This window comes from Rhinoraja longicauda, chromosome 20 (assembly GCF_053455715.1).
Source record: "Rhinoraja longicauda isolate Sanriku21f chromosome 20, sRhiLon1.1, whole genome shotgun sequence".
Lineage (NCBI taxonomy): Eukaryota > Metazoa > Chordata > Chondrichthyes > Rajiformes > Arhynchobatidae > Rhinoraja > Rhinoraja longicauda.
This window is the reverse complement of record NC_135972.1, coordinates 33,347,992-33,361,990: the sequence shown is the minus strand read 5'-3', so window position 1 is coordinate 33,361,990 and position 13,999 is coordinate 33,347,992. Positions and strand designations below refer to the sequence as shown.

At 39.5% G+C, this 13,999-nt stretch overlaps 1 protein-coding gene across 1 annotated transcript in view; it reads left to right on the top strand.

Moving 5' to 3' along the window:
* ptprq (protein tyrosine phosphatase receptor type Q) overlaps positions 1-13,999 on the top strand; it is a 151,571-nt gene that overhangs the window by 84,341 nt on the left and 53,231 nt on the right. Inside the window, exons 33-38 of the mRNA XM_078416669.1 lie at positions 1,218-1,386; positions 1,536-1,687; positions 2,180-2,321; positions 3,502-3,771; positions 6,824-7,156; positions 10,899-11,011. Coding sequence (XP_078272795.1) covers positions 1,218-1,386; positions 1,536-1,687; positions 2,180-2,321; positions 3,502-3,771; positions 6,824-7,156; positions 10,899-11,011 — 1,179 coding nt within the window. The remainder of the gene's footprint in view (positions 1-1,217; positions 1,387-1,535; positions 1,688-2,179; positions 2,322-3,501; positions 3,772-6,823; positions 7,157-10,898; positions 11,012-13,999) is intronic.

Genomic DNA, 13,999 nt, shown 5'->3' with positions numbered 1-13,999 from the left:
AGGAAATTGGCTCCATGGAAGGAAGCAGAGGGTGATGGGGGAAGGTTGCTTCTCGGACAGGAGGCCTGTGACTAGTGGTGTGCCTCAGGGTTCGGTGCTGGGCCCATTACTGTTTGTCATCTACATCAATGATTTGGATGAGAACATATAGGGCAAGATTAGCAGGTTTGCTGATGGTACAAAAGTGAGTGGTTTTGCAGACAGTGAAGATGGTTGTGAAAATTTCAACAGGATTTGGATCGATTGGCCAGGTGGGCAGAGGAATGGTTGATGGCATTTAATACAGAGAAATGTGAGGTGTTGCAATTTGGGACGTTGAACAAGAGCAGGACCTACACAGTAAATGGTAGGCCTCTGGGTAGTGTTTAGAATATTGTGTTCAGGTCTGGGCACCATGTTATTGGAAAGATATTGTCAAGCTTGAAAGGGTTCAGAAACGATTTATGAGGATGTTGCTAGGACTAAAGGGTGTGAGCTATAGGGAGAGGTTGAGTAGGCTGGTTCTTTATTCCATGGAGCGCAGGAGGATGAGGTGTGATCTTATAGAGATGTACAAAATCATGAGAGGAATAGATCGAGTAGATGTACAGAGTCTCTTGGGCAATTGAGAACCAGAGGACATAGGTTCAAGGTGAAGGGGAAAAGATTTAATAGGAATCTGAGGGGTAACTTTTTCATACAAAGGGTGTTGGGTGTAAAGAAGAAGCTGCCAGAGGAGGTAGTTGAGGCTGGGACTATCCCATTCTTTAAGAAACAGTTAGATAGGTACATGGATAGGACATGTTTGGAGGGATATGGACCAAGCACAGGCAAGTGGGACTAGTGCAGCTGGGACATTGTTGGCCGGTGTGGGCAAGTTGGGCTGAAGGGCCTGTTCCCACACTGTATCACACTGTGATATGTGACTCTAACTGCAGATGCTGGTTTACACCGAAGATAGACACAAAATGCTGGAGTAACTCAGTGGGACAGGCAGCATCTCTGGATGAAAGGAATGGGTGACATTTCGGGTCGAGACTGACGTCTGAAGAAGGGTCTCGACCCAAAACGTCACCCATTCCTTCCATCCAGTTAAACTGCCTGTCCCGCTGAGTTACTCCAGCATTTTGTGTCTATCTTCAACATAAATAATGTACATTTTTAATTATTTCAATACTTCTGTGGTGTTAAAAGCTTGAAACAAAACTAAACAGTAGCTATTTGGTATTGTTTTTCAGAATATCACAGACTTTGAACAAGATAGTAACGGCGACATTGCAAATGTGTCATTGATTCTGGATAATTTGACCAAGTTCAGTCACTATAAACTGTGGATGATCGCATGCTTTACCCTTGCAGAGGAAGTTCAGTCGAGTGAACTGATTGATGTATATACTGATGAGGATGGTAAGTTTGTCGTATGGATGTTCTGGGAGTAAGTAAAGTACGTGGCTGAAATATAAATTCAAGTTGTACTTTGCCAGCCAATCTATCAAATAAAAGGTGATCAGTTTGTTTGTACGTCATTTTATGATCAATTTGAACTTTTCTTTCAGTGCCATCTGCTCCTCCACAAGACTTGGTGATTATAAATTATACAGCAGATTCTGTCATGGTTAGCTGGAAACCTAGTCCCATGCCAAATGGTATCGTGGAGCTCTACAGTTTCAAAATAATTGATAACACAAATGAAAGTATATTTTTTAAGGTACTACTTGAAATTTTGATTTGAACATTTTATTCCTGTGTGCCAATTAAGGCTCTTAAATTGTATATATTGGTTAAGATATATATATTTTTTTTCTTCAGTCTCAAAGATAATGATGAACATTCCAATGATGATATCAAAAGAAGTTTGAATGTTAGCATTTACTCTTTTTTACACTGACAGAAATAATACCCAGAGATTAATAAATAATACCCATAGATTAATAAAATATATGTACATGTTAATTTGACAAAAATAAATACCATAATGCATGCTTAATTATAAAATCCCTTGAGGGCAATTAATCAATAACTGATATAAATTGTTCTTTTTATATTCTCCTCAAATGATGTGCTTATTCCAGCAAAAATATAATTTATGCCCACATCATGAACTGCTTAAATATCCATGATTGGTGAAAATGATGCAAGTACTAATAATAAATGGTGATTTAAAAAAAAAGTCTAACACCGTTCTCTTTTATGTATTCAGAATGTATCGGGATTATTTCATGAAGCAAATCTCTCTGGCTTTGAATCATTGCATGAATATCACATCAGTGTATCAACTTTTACCAAAGTGGGAAATGGAGATCAATACAGTAATATTGTAATTTTCAAAACTAACCAAACAGGTTTGTTGCACTCTTGGTGTTTAATATACATTTATTTCAGCATAAAGACATGCTGGTGTTTTAGAATTTCCTCCTTATTGGATTTTATTCCCTGGTTTTAAATCTTTCGCATCAAACAGGCACATTTTGCCATTTAATATAGATGACTTTAACAAAAACAATCCAAAAGTACTTGATTTGCAATATTTCATCAAACTTTTCCGCCGTGCTAGCCATTGCTTCAGCATGTTTCTAGTAGAAGTGCAATTTATATGTGTAAAGTTTAGGTATCTAGTTGCCTACCTCAGAGTTACATACCTGGAGGACTGTAGACTTCTGTCAAAGTGAAAATGGGAAAAGTACACAGCAGCTATTGCCACCTCTGGTGAACCATTTAGGTAGAATTGAGAGAAAGAGAAACAGGAAGGCTAAATATATCATATTGTTTATGTGAGTTTTATTATTTTGGTTTTGATGAGTTCTTTAACCACCCCTACAGTGAGCACCTGGCTGTGCTGCCTGGTGGCAATAGATGCTTGGTGGCCAGCAGGAACATGGCATATATCACCATGAACACACGCCAGTGGTAGAGTAACAGATAGCTGCTGGCGTATGTGTAACAGTTCTGGTCGGGTCAGTGTAATGTGGCTGCCCAAGTCTACTTACATTGACATACGTTGCCCATTAATACAGAGAGTGCACATTTGGGGTGGTTCTCCTTTCTTCTGGCCCCTATGGATGGCGCGGACTGTTAGCCACAGTTTGGACTGAGTCGAGGGTGGTATCATCAGTGAAGTTAAAGGTTGAATACTCCTCGACATAGTAATAGGAGCAGTGGACTAAGCCCATGACCCAGAGGAGCACCAATGTTGAGCGTGAGGGTGAGAAAATATTATGACCAATTCTAACTGACTGAAGTCTGCTGGTCCAAAAGTCCAGAAGCCAGTTGCAGATGGAGGCCCCAAGGCCAAGGTCTGAGAGTTTAGGGATGATCTTATTCAGTATTATGGTGCCGAAGGCTAACACATAATGAAAAGGAAATATTGCCTCCTCTCGTTGTAATCCCAATGCTGGTAAATTCTTGCAGTATCTTCTTGTCAATGAACTTAAATCAGTGATTAACTTGTAAGAAAATCCCTTGGATAAAACTTGTTAATACATTCCTGTCTTAATTGGGATCACAATGGTTTCTTTTTTACAGTTCCAGATGCCATCCAAAATCTTCGATGTAATGTATCAAGTTGGCAATCAATCATTGTCGAGTGGGATCCACCCTCAAAATCAGATGGAATTCTCACTTATTACATACATGTATCTGAGAATAATGTTCAAAGCGTTTTGCCCAAAGATCATACATATACTTTTACAGAACTCCAATCAAATACTTCCTATCAGTTCAGTATAACAGCCGTTAACTCTCTGGGCCAAGGAGAAAGCAAAAACTGTACAATCGCCACATTAACAGAAGCAGGTATACATTTCTGTCATATCTAATCTACAGTGATCACACTATGAAAACCTGCAGGATGTGTATACCTATAATTATAATTTAATTGTGTTAAAATTAGTTTATTTAAATTGTTCATGGGTTCAGGGTGTTTACAGCAAAGCTGCCATTTATTATAATTCTTTATTAACTTGTGAACTGAGGAGGCTGTTAGGAACAAACACATTTGGTCTATGGACCAGTTAAAAGCAGCTGGATTCCTTCCCTTAAGGTAAGAGAAAATCAACGTTAATTAACTAAATTTAAGACCACACACAGTTTGATAGAAATTGAATTTGCATCTCCATATTGTTCGTCCGAATTTCTGGATTAATTGTTGTTTAACTACACCACTATTTGGTATTCTGACTGATGTGATATAAAACTCGGGATGATTTTAGCTTTTCCAGTTTTTGAAAGTAGCATTAGGATTGTGTGGGTTATTTCAAGAAACATAGCTGTAGGGAAGTAGTGGGTCATGAACCGACCGGGTGGCGTGCAACTTGAGGCTGCCGTCTGTCCGATGGTAGTGCATGGCATGACATAGACAATAGACAATACACAATAGGTGCAGGAGCAGGCCATTCGACCCTTCAAGCCATTCAATGTGATCATGGCTGATCATTCACAATCAGTAACCCGTTCCTGCCTTCTCCCCATACTGCCTGACTCCGCTATCATTAAGAGCTCTATCTAACTCTCTCTTGAAAGCATCCAGAGAATTGGCCTCCACTGCCTTCTGAGGCTGAGAATTCCACAGATTTACAACTCTCTGACTGAAAAAGTTTTTCCTCGTCTCCGTTCTAAATGGTCTACCCCTTATTCTTAAACTGTGGCCCTTGGTTCTTGACTCCCCCAACATTGGGAACATGTCCAATGTTGGATATGGGAGACATAGATCAGTTACAGATGGGGGAATATAGATCAGTTACAGATATGGGTGAAGAAACGGCAGGTGAAGTTTAATCCTGCCAAATGTAAGGTAATGCACGTTGGGAGGTCAAATGTCAGGGGGAAATGGTAAATGGTAAAACCCTTGGCTGCATTGATGTACAAAGGGATCCTGTGGTGCATGTCCATATCTCCCTGAAAGTAGCAGCATTTGTAGATAGTGGTGAAGGAGTATGGTATGCTTGCCTTCATCGGTCAAGGCATTGAGTATAAAAGTCAGAACGTTGTGATACAGCATAAAGCTTGGTTACTTGGTATTTGGAGTATTGTGTACAATTCTGGGCTGCTTCGTTATAGGAAGGGTGTGGAGGCTTTGGAGAAGGTGCAGATGAGGTTTAGACAATAGACAATAGACAATAGACAATAGGTGCAGGAGTAGGCCATTCAGCCCTTCGAGCCAGCACCGCCATTCAATGCGATCATGGCTGATCACTATCAATCAGTACCCCGTTCCTGCCTTCTCCCCATACCCCCTCACTCCGCTATCCTTAAGAGCTCTATCCAGCTCTCTCTTGAAAGCATCCAACGAACTGGCCTCCACTGCCTTCTGAGGCAGAGAATTCCACACCTTCACCACCCTCTGACTGAAAAAGTTCTTCCTCATCTCCGTTCTAAATGGCCTACCCCTTATTCTCAAACTGTGGCCCCTTGTTCTGGACTCCCCCAACATTGGGAACATGTTATCTGCCTCTAATGTGTCCAATCCCCTAATTATCTTATATGTTTCAATAAGATCCCCCCTCATCCTTCTAAATTCCAGTGTATACAAGCCCAATCGCTCCAGCCTTTCAACATACGACAGTCCCGCCATTCCGGGAATTAATCTAGTGAACCTACGCTGCACGCCCTACCGGGAAGCAGCCTGGATTACAGAGTATTAACTATAAGGAGAGGTTCAACAAACGTGGATTATTTTCTGTAGAGCCTCTGAGGCTTTGGGGAGAGCTGATAGAAGTTTATAAAATTATAAGAAGGACAGACAGGGTAGATGGCCAGAAGTTTCATCCCAAATTTGGAAATGTCAAATACAAGAGACCATAGCTTCACGGTGGGAGGGCTACAGTTTAAAAGAAATGTGCAGGGCAAGTTTATACATGGGGAGTGGAAGGTTCTTGGAACAGACTGGCAGTGATGGTGCAGGAAGCAGATATGGTAGTGGTGCTTAAGTGGTTTTCAGATAGGAAATACAAGAAATGGAGGGATATGGATCATGTACAGGCAGAAAGGTTTAGTTTAATTTGACATCCTGGTCCTGTTCAACATAGACATTAAGGGCCGAAGGGCACGTTCCTGTGATTTCTCCTTCTGTGTTCTATTAACATCGAACCACTACCAAAAACCTTGACTCCCTCCACCATCAGTGCATTGTAGCTACTGTGTTACCAAATACTACCAAATATTACACTACCAAATATTAAAAGCATTGTAATAACACGGTAAGGTGTATTTGGCAACACATGGCAAACTAGTGTCATCGGCCACATTGAAAAATAAGGGCTTGAAGCATAAGAAAGTAACTAGTGGCAATTTCACACCATCATGACTTTAACATTTATCCCCATTGTTTTAACTGTGCTGAGTCAAAATCCTGAAATTCCCTCGCTGGCAGGAATATTGGAGCCCCTTCACCAGATGACCAGCAGCGGGACAAGGTGGTGATCTGACCAAAGGCAATAAGGAATGAGAAATGCATGTTGGCTTTGACTGTGTTGCCCCCAGCCAGTAAATGAATTCAAATAATGTGATTCCAAGAAGATTTAGGATATAGTTCTTTAAAATGGAAAATAGTAAAAATAGTAATCAAATTGTTAATCTATGTTTATGAGTCATTCAATAACAATGAGGTGTAAGAACCACATGATTTTTATAGCTATCCAACGTAATCTTAATTGGTTGATATTATGACAGATTAAGCAGGTTGTCTTGAGTGGTAACCACATTTTGTCTGGATTAGAGCTATGATCTGAAATGGATTAATATAGTTCCAATGGAGCCACAATTAAATGACCTTATTTTCACAAATTATATTGTATTTTTTATAAATTGGTAAAGCATGATGAATGATTCATTTCATTGTATCTTTCAGTCCCAAGTGCACCTCAGAATCTCACGATAATTGGTACTCAATCAACCTTTGTTATTTTGAGGTGGGATCGGCCGGATATTGTACCTGGCCTTCTAAGGTTTCTCAGGATCAACCTTCAACTACGCTCTGAATCTTGCATGGACTGGGAAACTAGTGAATGCATCAAAGCTCAGAACACGGAAGATTATGAGATTGATAATGATAATCATACACTGGAGACAACTATATCTAGTTTAAAGAAATCTCGATGGTACAGGTTTAGGGTGGCTGCTGGTACAAATGCTGGTTTTAGCAACTATTCCGATTGGATTTCAACAAAGACGGCTATTGGTTGTAAGTATAGATTGAATTGATTGTCAATACCAGATCAGAAAATGTACTTTGATGATAGTTTATTTGTTTTGTAATAAAATTAAATATTTTTCTTAAAATATTATATTTCCCTTGAGCACCTCTTACAAAAGAAAGAATGACTGGGTTTTTGAGATTCAGCTCTGCTGAAAATCTTTTGTATAGTGTCTCGTAGACAGAAATTAATATGTATCACACAGCCAGAGCAGAAACACTAATGCTGAAGTATTGCTGTGTATAATGAGTACTCCACACTAGACTTTATTTAGGAATACGGTGCTCATATGTATATATATAATTTTTTGGGGAAAATATTTTAAATGCGTTTTATTAATAGATGCTCCATATGTAAAGCTGTTATGCAAAATAATACAATGCATTTAGTGACGCAAGTTCAAATATTTCCATTGTGGTCATGAGCCTAAAATACTGACATGGCCTGTGCTTTAAAAGAGACTGCTTAAACTATTGTAAAGATGAGTCACAAATGATACGATATCCAGATTTACCTTCTAACTAACCCGTTCTAGCTCCAGCCTTGGCAGCCTAGCAATAAAGTCAATCCATGACCTTTGTTACAACCCAAATTCCAACACAGCAATAGAAGCATGATAATCAGGAAATGATGGTTATTAGTTACAGAAAATGCATTACTGAGGAAAGCAGAGAAGCAGTGTTTAGAACAGGAAGTGGACAGCTTATCTAGGAATGAGCGAACGAGAACAGATAATTCTTACACAGCAAATTACTATGATTTATAAGGAGGAGACATAGAAGTGCCCTTTTCCAGTACTTACTGGCCTTGATTTAAAGCTGCTTTAAATAAAAAGTGACAGCCCCTGTGGAGTTCCGACCAAGGTTCATCAAAATTATTGTAAAAAATGTTTTACCAGACAAATTTCCAATTATTTATTTAAGATATCCTCTAAAATAATATAGCATTTTTGGTACATGCATTTTATTAACATGCCACTGTTATTTGGTGCTCAGCAATTCGTGACAACTTGAACATAAGGTCGATACAAAATGCTGGAGTAACTCAGCGGGACAGGCAGCATCCTTGGAGAGAAGGAATGGGTGATGTTTCGGGTTGAGACCCTTCTTCAGACCCGAAATGTCACCCATTCCTTCTCACCAGAGATGCTGCCTGTCCCGCTGAGTTACTCCAGCATTTGGTGTCTACCTTTGATTTAAACCAGCATCTGCAGTTCTTTCCTACTGGCTCGAAACATAAATAGATAATCAGCACCTAAATAGATGAATTTCATATTATGCTTACATTTCTTTGACCTTAAGATGTCCACTTAAACCTCTACAGATGATTAACGTATCCCCACCAGGAAATCTCTGAAAACTATACTAATTTAAACCATTTTCAGGAATTTGTGCAGCATGATCCAGGATGCAGTTTGGGCATTCATCTGCCAGTTTGCAAAATTCTTTAAAGGAGAGTTATGCTGAACTCTGCAGCCTGTTCCATTTCCTTCAACCAGTAAATGAAGAGATGCTCTTTCAAACAAATGCCCATTTTATCACCATCACAATGGAGCAGTCCTTTCCGTTCTGTGATGATTTTGCAATTTTAAAGTCATCTTCATGGAACTTCTCTGTCTAGCATTGCTGTTCTCCTTTCTTTATAACAAAGCGTAATTAAACTTAATAGTCTACCTTGATACAATGATTACAAATTGGATTGAAGTTGAAATCAGTTCATTTCCTTTCACCATGTTGACTCTCGCACTTGCCAGTCCATTCATATATGGTGGTATTTTTCAAACAGTTAACTGAGGGGTCGAAGTGCAGGAGATGGTTGACAATACCTGGTCAGGTAGAAGGAGTAAGCTCATTCTATTGTTGTTGCAACATCTAATGGCTGCCGGTTTGTGGCTTTATTTCTGGAAGGAGTTTTATGCCAGCCTAGTTGTATTGGCCAGACGGGTATTGTAGACGTAGTGTTGTCCCGAGGTGTGTGTTTAATGGAAAAACATCTGTTTCTTTGCCATTCAACTGGACCACCGATCTATGGATCACCGCGGTAGCTTGTCTAATGGTAGCAATGAAAAGTCATGATTCATTTTGTGTTTGAGCCAGTCCCTTATTTGCTTCAAGGAGGTAATGGTCCCAACTGATTCTGACGGTATGTTAGCTGTACATCTGCGGTGGTTTTCAACACTGCCAGCCACGGTAAATTCTGATTATTTGGAAAAGTCTGATTATTTGGAAATGGCCATTTGGCTCACAGGTTTTGCTTGCATTACTCCCACTGGATGCCTGGTTTCCTCGCTCCCCATCTGTTTGTGACTGCCCTTGTTACTCACTGGAGCTCTGACTCACATGCTCTCTTTAAACACCTCGTTCTGTTGCTGCATTCTCCTTAAACCTGATTCTAATTCCATTCCCAGCTACCATTAAATTTACTAGGTTCACTGGAAAATGTGTTATTCAATTGTGCAACACCTCAATAAAAGTGAAACGAAAAGTAAATTGGAACGTTGATGAATTAATATCTGATCATTTAGAAAATTTCCTAGTCTGACACCTCCAAAGTCATGAGCATGCCAAATTAACAGATAACATTAGACAAAATACCACATTGATCCGTAGAGCCGCAGATAGGTGGTCCAGTAGAATGGCAGCAAAGCTAATGCATCCCTTTTAAATACCTGTCTGAACATGTTGCTGACTGTAAGGAAAACGAAGCTTCCAAGCTGCAAGTGAGAATGACAGACCCAAATGACATAGCGTTCATTTGCTGGACATCCTCAGGACCCGTCCCTTTTTATCGGGTACCAGTGCATTCTGACTCCCATAAGCAGCCCTATCGTAAGCTTCTACATGAATACTGTACTGGAGGTGCTGGACCACCTCCTTTTGTCCATTACGCTGAATAGACAATAGACAATAGGTGCAGGAGGAGGCCATTTGGCCCTTCGAGCCAGCACCGCCATTCAATGTGATCATGGCTGATCATTCTCAATCAGTACCCCGTTCCTGCCTTCTCCCCATACCCCCTGACTCCGCTATCCTTAAGAGCTCTATCTAGTTCTCTCTTGAACGCATTCAGAGAATTGGCCTCCACTGCCTTCTCAGGCAGAGAATTCCACAGATTCACAACTTTCTGACTGAAAAAGTTTTTCCTCATCTCAGTTCTAAATGGCCTACCCCTTATTCTTAAACTGTGGCCCCTTGTCCTGGACTCCCCCAACATTGGGAACATGTTTCCTGCCTCTAAAGTGTCCAACCCCTTAATAATCCTATACGTTTCGATAAGATCCCCTCTCATCCTTCTAAATTCCAGTGTATACAATCATTTCTGTTCATCTAATACTGATTCCAATCATAATCCTTGGGCAAAGTTCCTTGAGATGCTGTTTGGGAGCGGGAAATCAAGTGTTAAAGCCAGGTATGTTGTGGCAAAGATGGAAATGGTTCAGGTAAAATATTAACTATAATCAATTCCTTTCTTTATGCTTCTAATGAGTATTCTAAAGAATTAAAGTACTGTTTACCACAAATTATTGGTTTGTAATACTTTATCTTATACCTTGTGGTCTATGGAGCTACTTTAATACCAATGTAAACATCTGATATGTATTCAAATCCATAATCAAGATTGCATTTTTGAATCAAATCATGATGGGAACATGTGCACAATGAATCATTATTGTACTGCATAATATTGTTAATCTGGAACTATTTGAGAACAAATAATTTTATTCTGCAGATGCAGATGGCCCTCCAGAAAATGTAACTGTTACAGTAAAATCCTATAATGTTATTGAAGTAGCCTGGGAAATACCTGCAGATCCACCTTCCTATCTTATTGATGTAATGCTGGTAAGAAATTTGCTTTGAGTTACAAAAAGTACCTGAAATCCATTTGATTTCTGCCATAGAGTCAGAGTGAAACAGTGTGGAAACAGGCCTTTCGGCCCAACCTGCCTACATCAGCCAACATGTTCCAGCTACACTAGTCCCACCTGCCCGCATTTGGCCCATATCCCTCCAAACCTGACCTATCCATGTACCTGTATAACTTTGTTGAATGTTGGGATAGTCCCTGCCTCAACTGTGTTGAGATAGTCCCTGCCTCTGGCAGCTTGTTCTGTAGCTCAACCGCCCTTTGTGTGAAAAAGTTACCCCTCTTTTCCCCCTCACCTTAAACCTGTATCCTCTCGTCCTCCATTCACCTACTCTGGGCAAGAGACTCTGTGCATCTACCTCTGAAGGCATATAATAAAGTTTTTATTTTTTTCAAATAAACTACAGTATTTAATTGGCAATCTACATATTGCTATACAGCAAATAGCTGGTTTTACACTGTTTAACTTCAAATGAATGCATCCTTCAATTTGTAGTTACTTTCTTCCATTTTTTAGTACTCTGACTGGGATGCAAGTTATGAGACTGTTATCCATGTCGTTTTTGAGACTGTTATTGGGGCATGTAGTCCAGGAACCTTCTCCCCAATGTTGTCCAGCCTTTCATAAGAAGAGGCGTCTGGGCAATACCTTGCATTTCCCTCCCCTGATAGTTGAGTTTTGGAAAGGGTTTAAATAAACTAATTAACAGATCATTTGCCTACAACCCCAGAAAATTACCACCAAGTTTATTTTATTTTAAACTAATTTTTAACCTGTTTTTTTCCCAAATAATTTGTGGAAGTCAAAGACGATGATTTTGCAGCAGAGGCTCTGAGTCTTCGCAGCTAGCCTCACAAATATGGAGAATCACTCTTAATGCCTGCATTTATAGAATCAAAGTCTGACTAACAAATACATTAAAATGAACACAACATTTGAGAAATTTTAGTCTAAATACATGGGAACATAAATGTTGTTTATTTACATTTTGTTTAATAGTTGTTATACTATCATTTTTTTTTTTCCGAGAAAATATTGTGATTGTCAATTTTAGAAACAAAAGGTTGTTTAATGCCTCACTAATTTCAGTCATGGCTAGATCTCTCTGGGGTTAGTTGCACATCTGCCAAAGTGTACCATGTAACACCATTAAACGGCTTTGCTTGAGCTGCCCAAACATTTCAGCAGCTGCACTTGAGCTCAAGTGGAATCTCGTAAATAGCTGATTTCATCAAACAAGGATCTAAAAGAAATAAATATTGAATAGAGACTGACATAAAAAATAGCCTGCAATTCAAAATGTTTCAGCTCAAAAGAAATATTGGAGCTTGATGTTTTTTGGGAAAATTAAGATCAGCATGATTATTAATAAAAAGGTTATTTTAAGCAAAACTACAGTCAATGAAGAAGTTTGAGAGGGAAACAATAGACAGATTTTGGCAGAAATAGCTCGGATTTTCACACATTGAACTTGTGAGTGCTCACATATTTAGGAATATGAAGTCCACAATTCGGTGTGAGCTATCCGTGAGAGATATCTTGATGGCAGTAAGACAGTGGAGTAAATAGTTAGGACACATCTCAGCCACTACATTTAAGTATCCACTTGAACAACCTGCACCAGGTTAGTATTTTTTTTAAATGCTGCAGAAGCTGCAGATCTGAAATTAAAACGGAAAATTGTGTAAACACTCAACAGATTAGAAAGGAAGAGGAATAGAGTATTTGATTCACATTGAAAACACTTCATCAGTACTGCAAAAGTGAGAAAGCAAATTAGTTTCAAATTGCATAGAGAGTATAGGTAGGATGTATAGAGCAAAGGAAATATCTCCGTTCAATAAGACCCCGGCTGCCCAGGTGATCCTGCTGCTTACAGAACTCTGGTTGATAGATTACTGAGGGTAGTCAGAAAGAAAAAACAACAGAGGGATGATAACGCTGTAAAATACAGGTCAGAGCTACTGGTGAGACCTGAATCTAAAAGGAGAATGCTGGAAATGCCCATCAGATCAATGAGTATTTGTGGAGAGAGAAAAACTAAAGTAATATTTTACAATGATGACCTTTCAGAAGAACCGACCAGTACTGATACAAACAGAAGCAGGTTAATTAAAATTGTTGCATTTGACATTGGGTGTTGAAGGCTGCAATGTGCCCGGATAAAGTGGAAGATGGAGTCCTGTTCCTCAGGCTCATCCTGGACCTCATCAGAATAATTAATCTTGCCACAGATTGCTCAAAGTAGAAATGGGATGGAGAATTAGAGTAAGCGGCCAAGTAGAAGCTCAGTGCTGGCCCCTTCTGAACAGAGGTGAGGTTGTGATTGAACATTAAATCCTTACTATGTGGTCACCTCTAATCTGGAGTAACAGAAGCAGGTTGGAAGACTGCTTTGTGGAATACCAGTCAGTCCAGAAGGCATACCTGATCTACCACTTACCTGTCATTTTAATTCTCCAGTCGACTCCCACTCTGACCTTTCTATCTAAGGCACCCTAGACTATTCCAATTAGGCTAATTGTACACTTGAAGAAGAACATCTCATCTTCCATAAGGGCACGTTTGCAGTTTTTCGATTCAATATCTAGCTTTCGATCTATATCAGAACTGCTGTGAGAGTATTCACCTGCAATATAAACACTGATTTTTCTCTCTCCACAAACGCTGGTGGATCGGATGGGCATTTCTAACGTTCTCCTTTGCTTTCAGGACATAGTAAGAACTACGATCTGCATTTTACAGCTGTCACCTTTGTTTTTTTTCTCTCTCTGTCTAACTACTCTCTATAATCTTCCACCAAAATGGTTTTGTAAACAGTGGGATCATCTTGGAAACCCTGGCCTCACTCTGTTGGAGATATTCCCATTGTTTTATCCATCGTTCCTCGTGCTCTTTGCAAAGTCAAACTAACTTGTTTTCTCCATCTCCCAGTTTTAATGAAGGGTCTTCGATCTGAAAC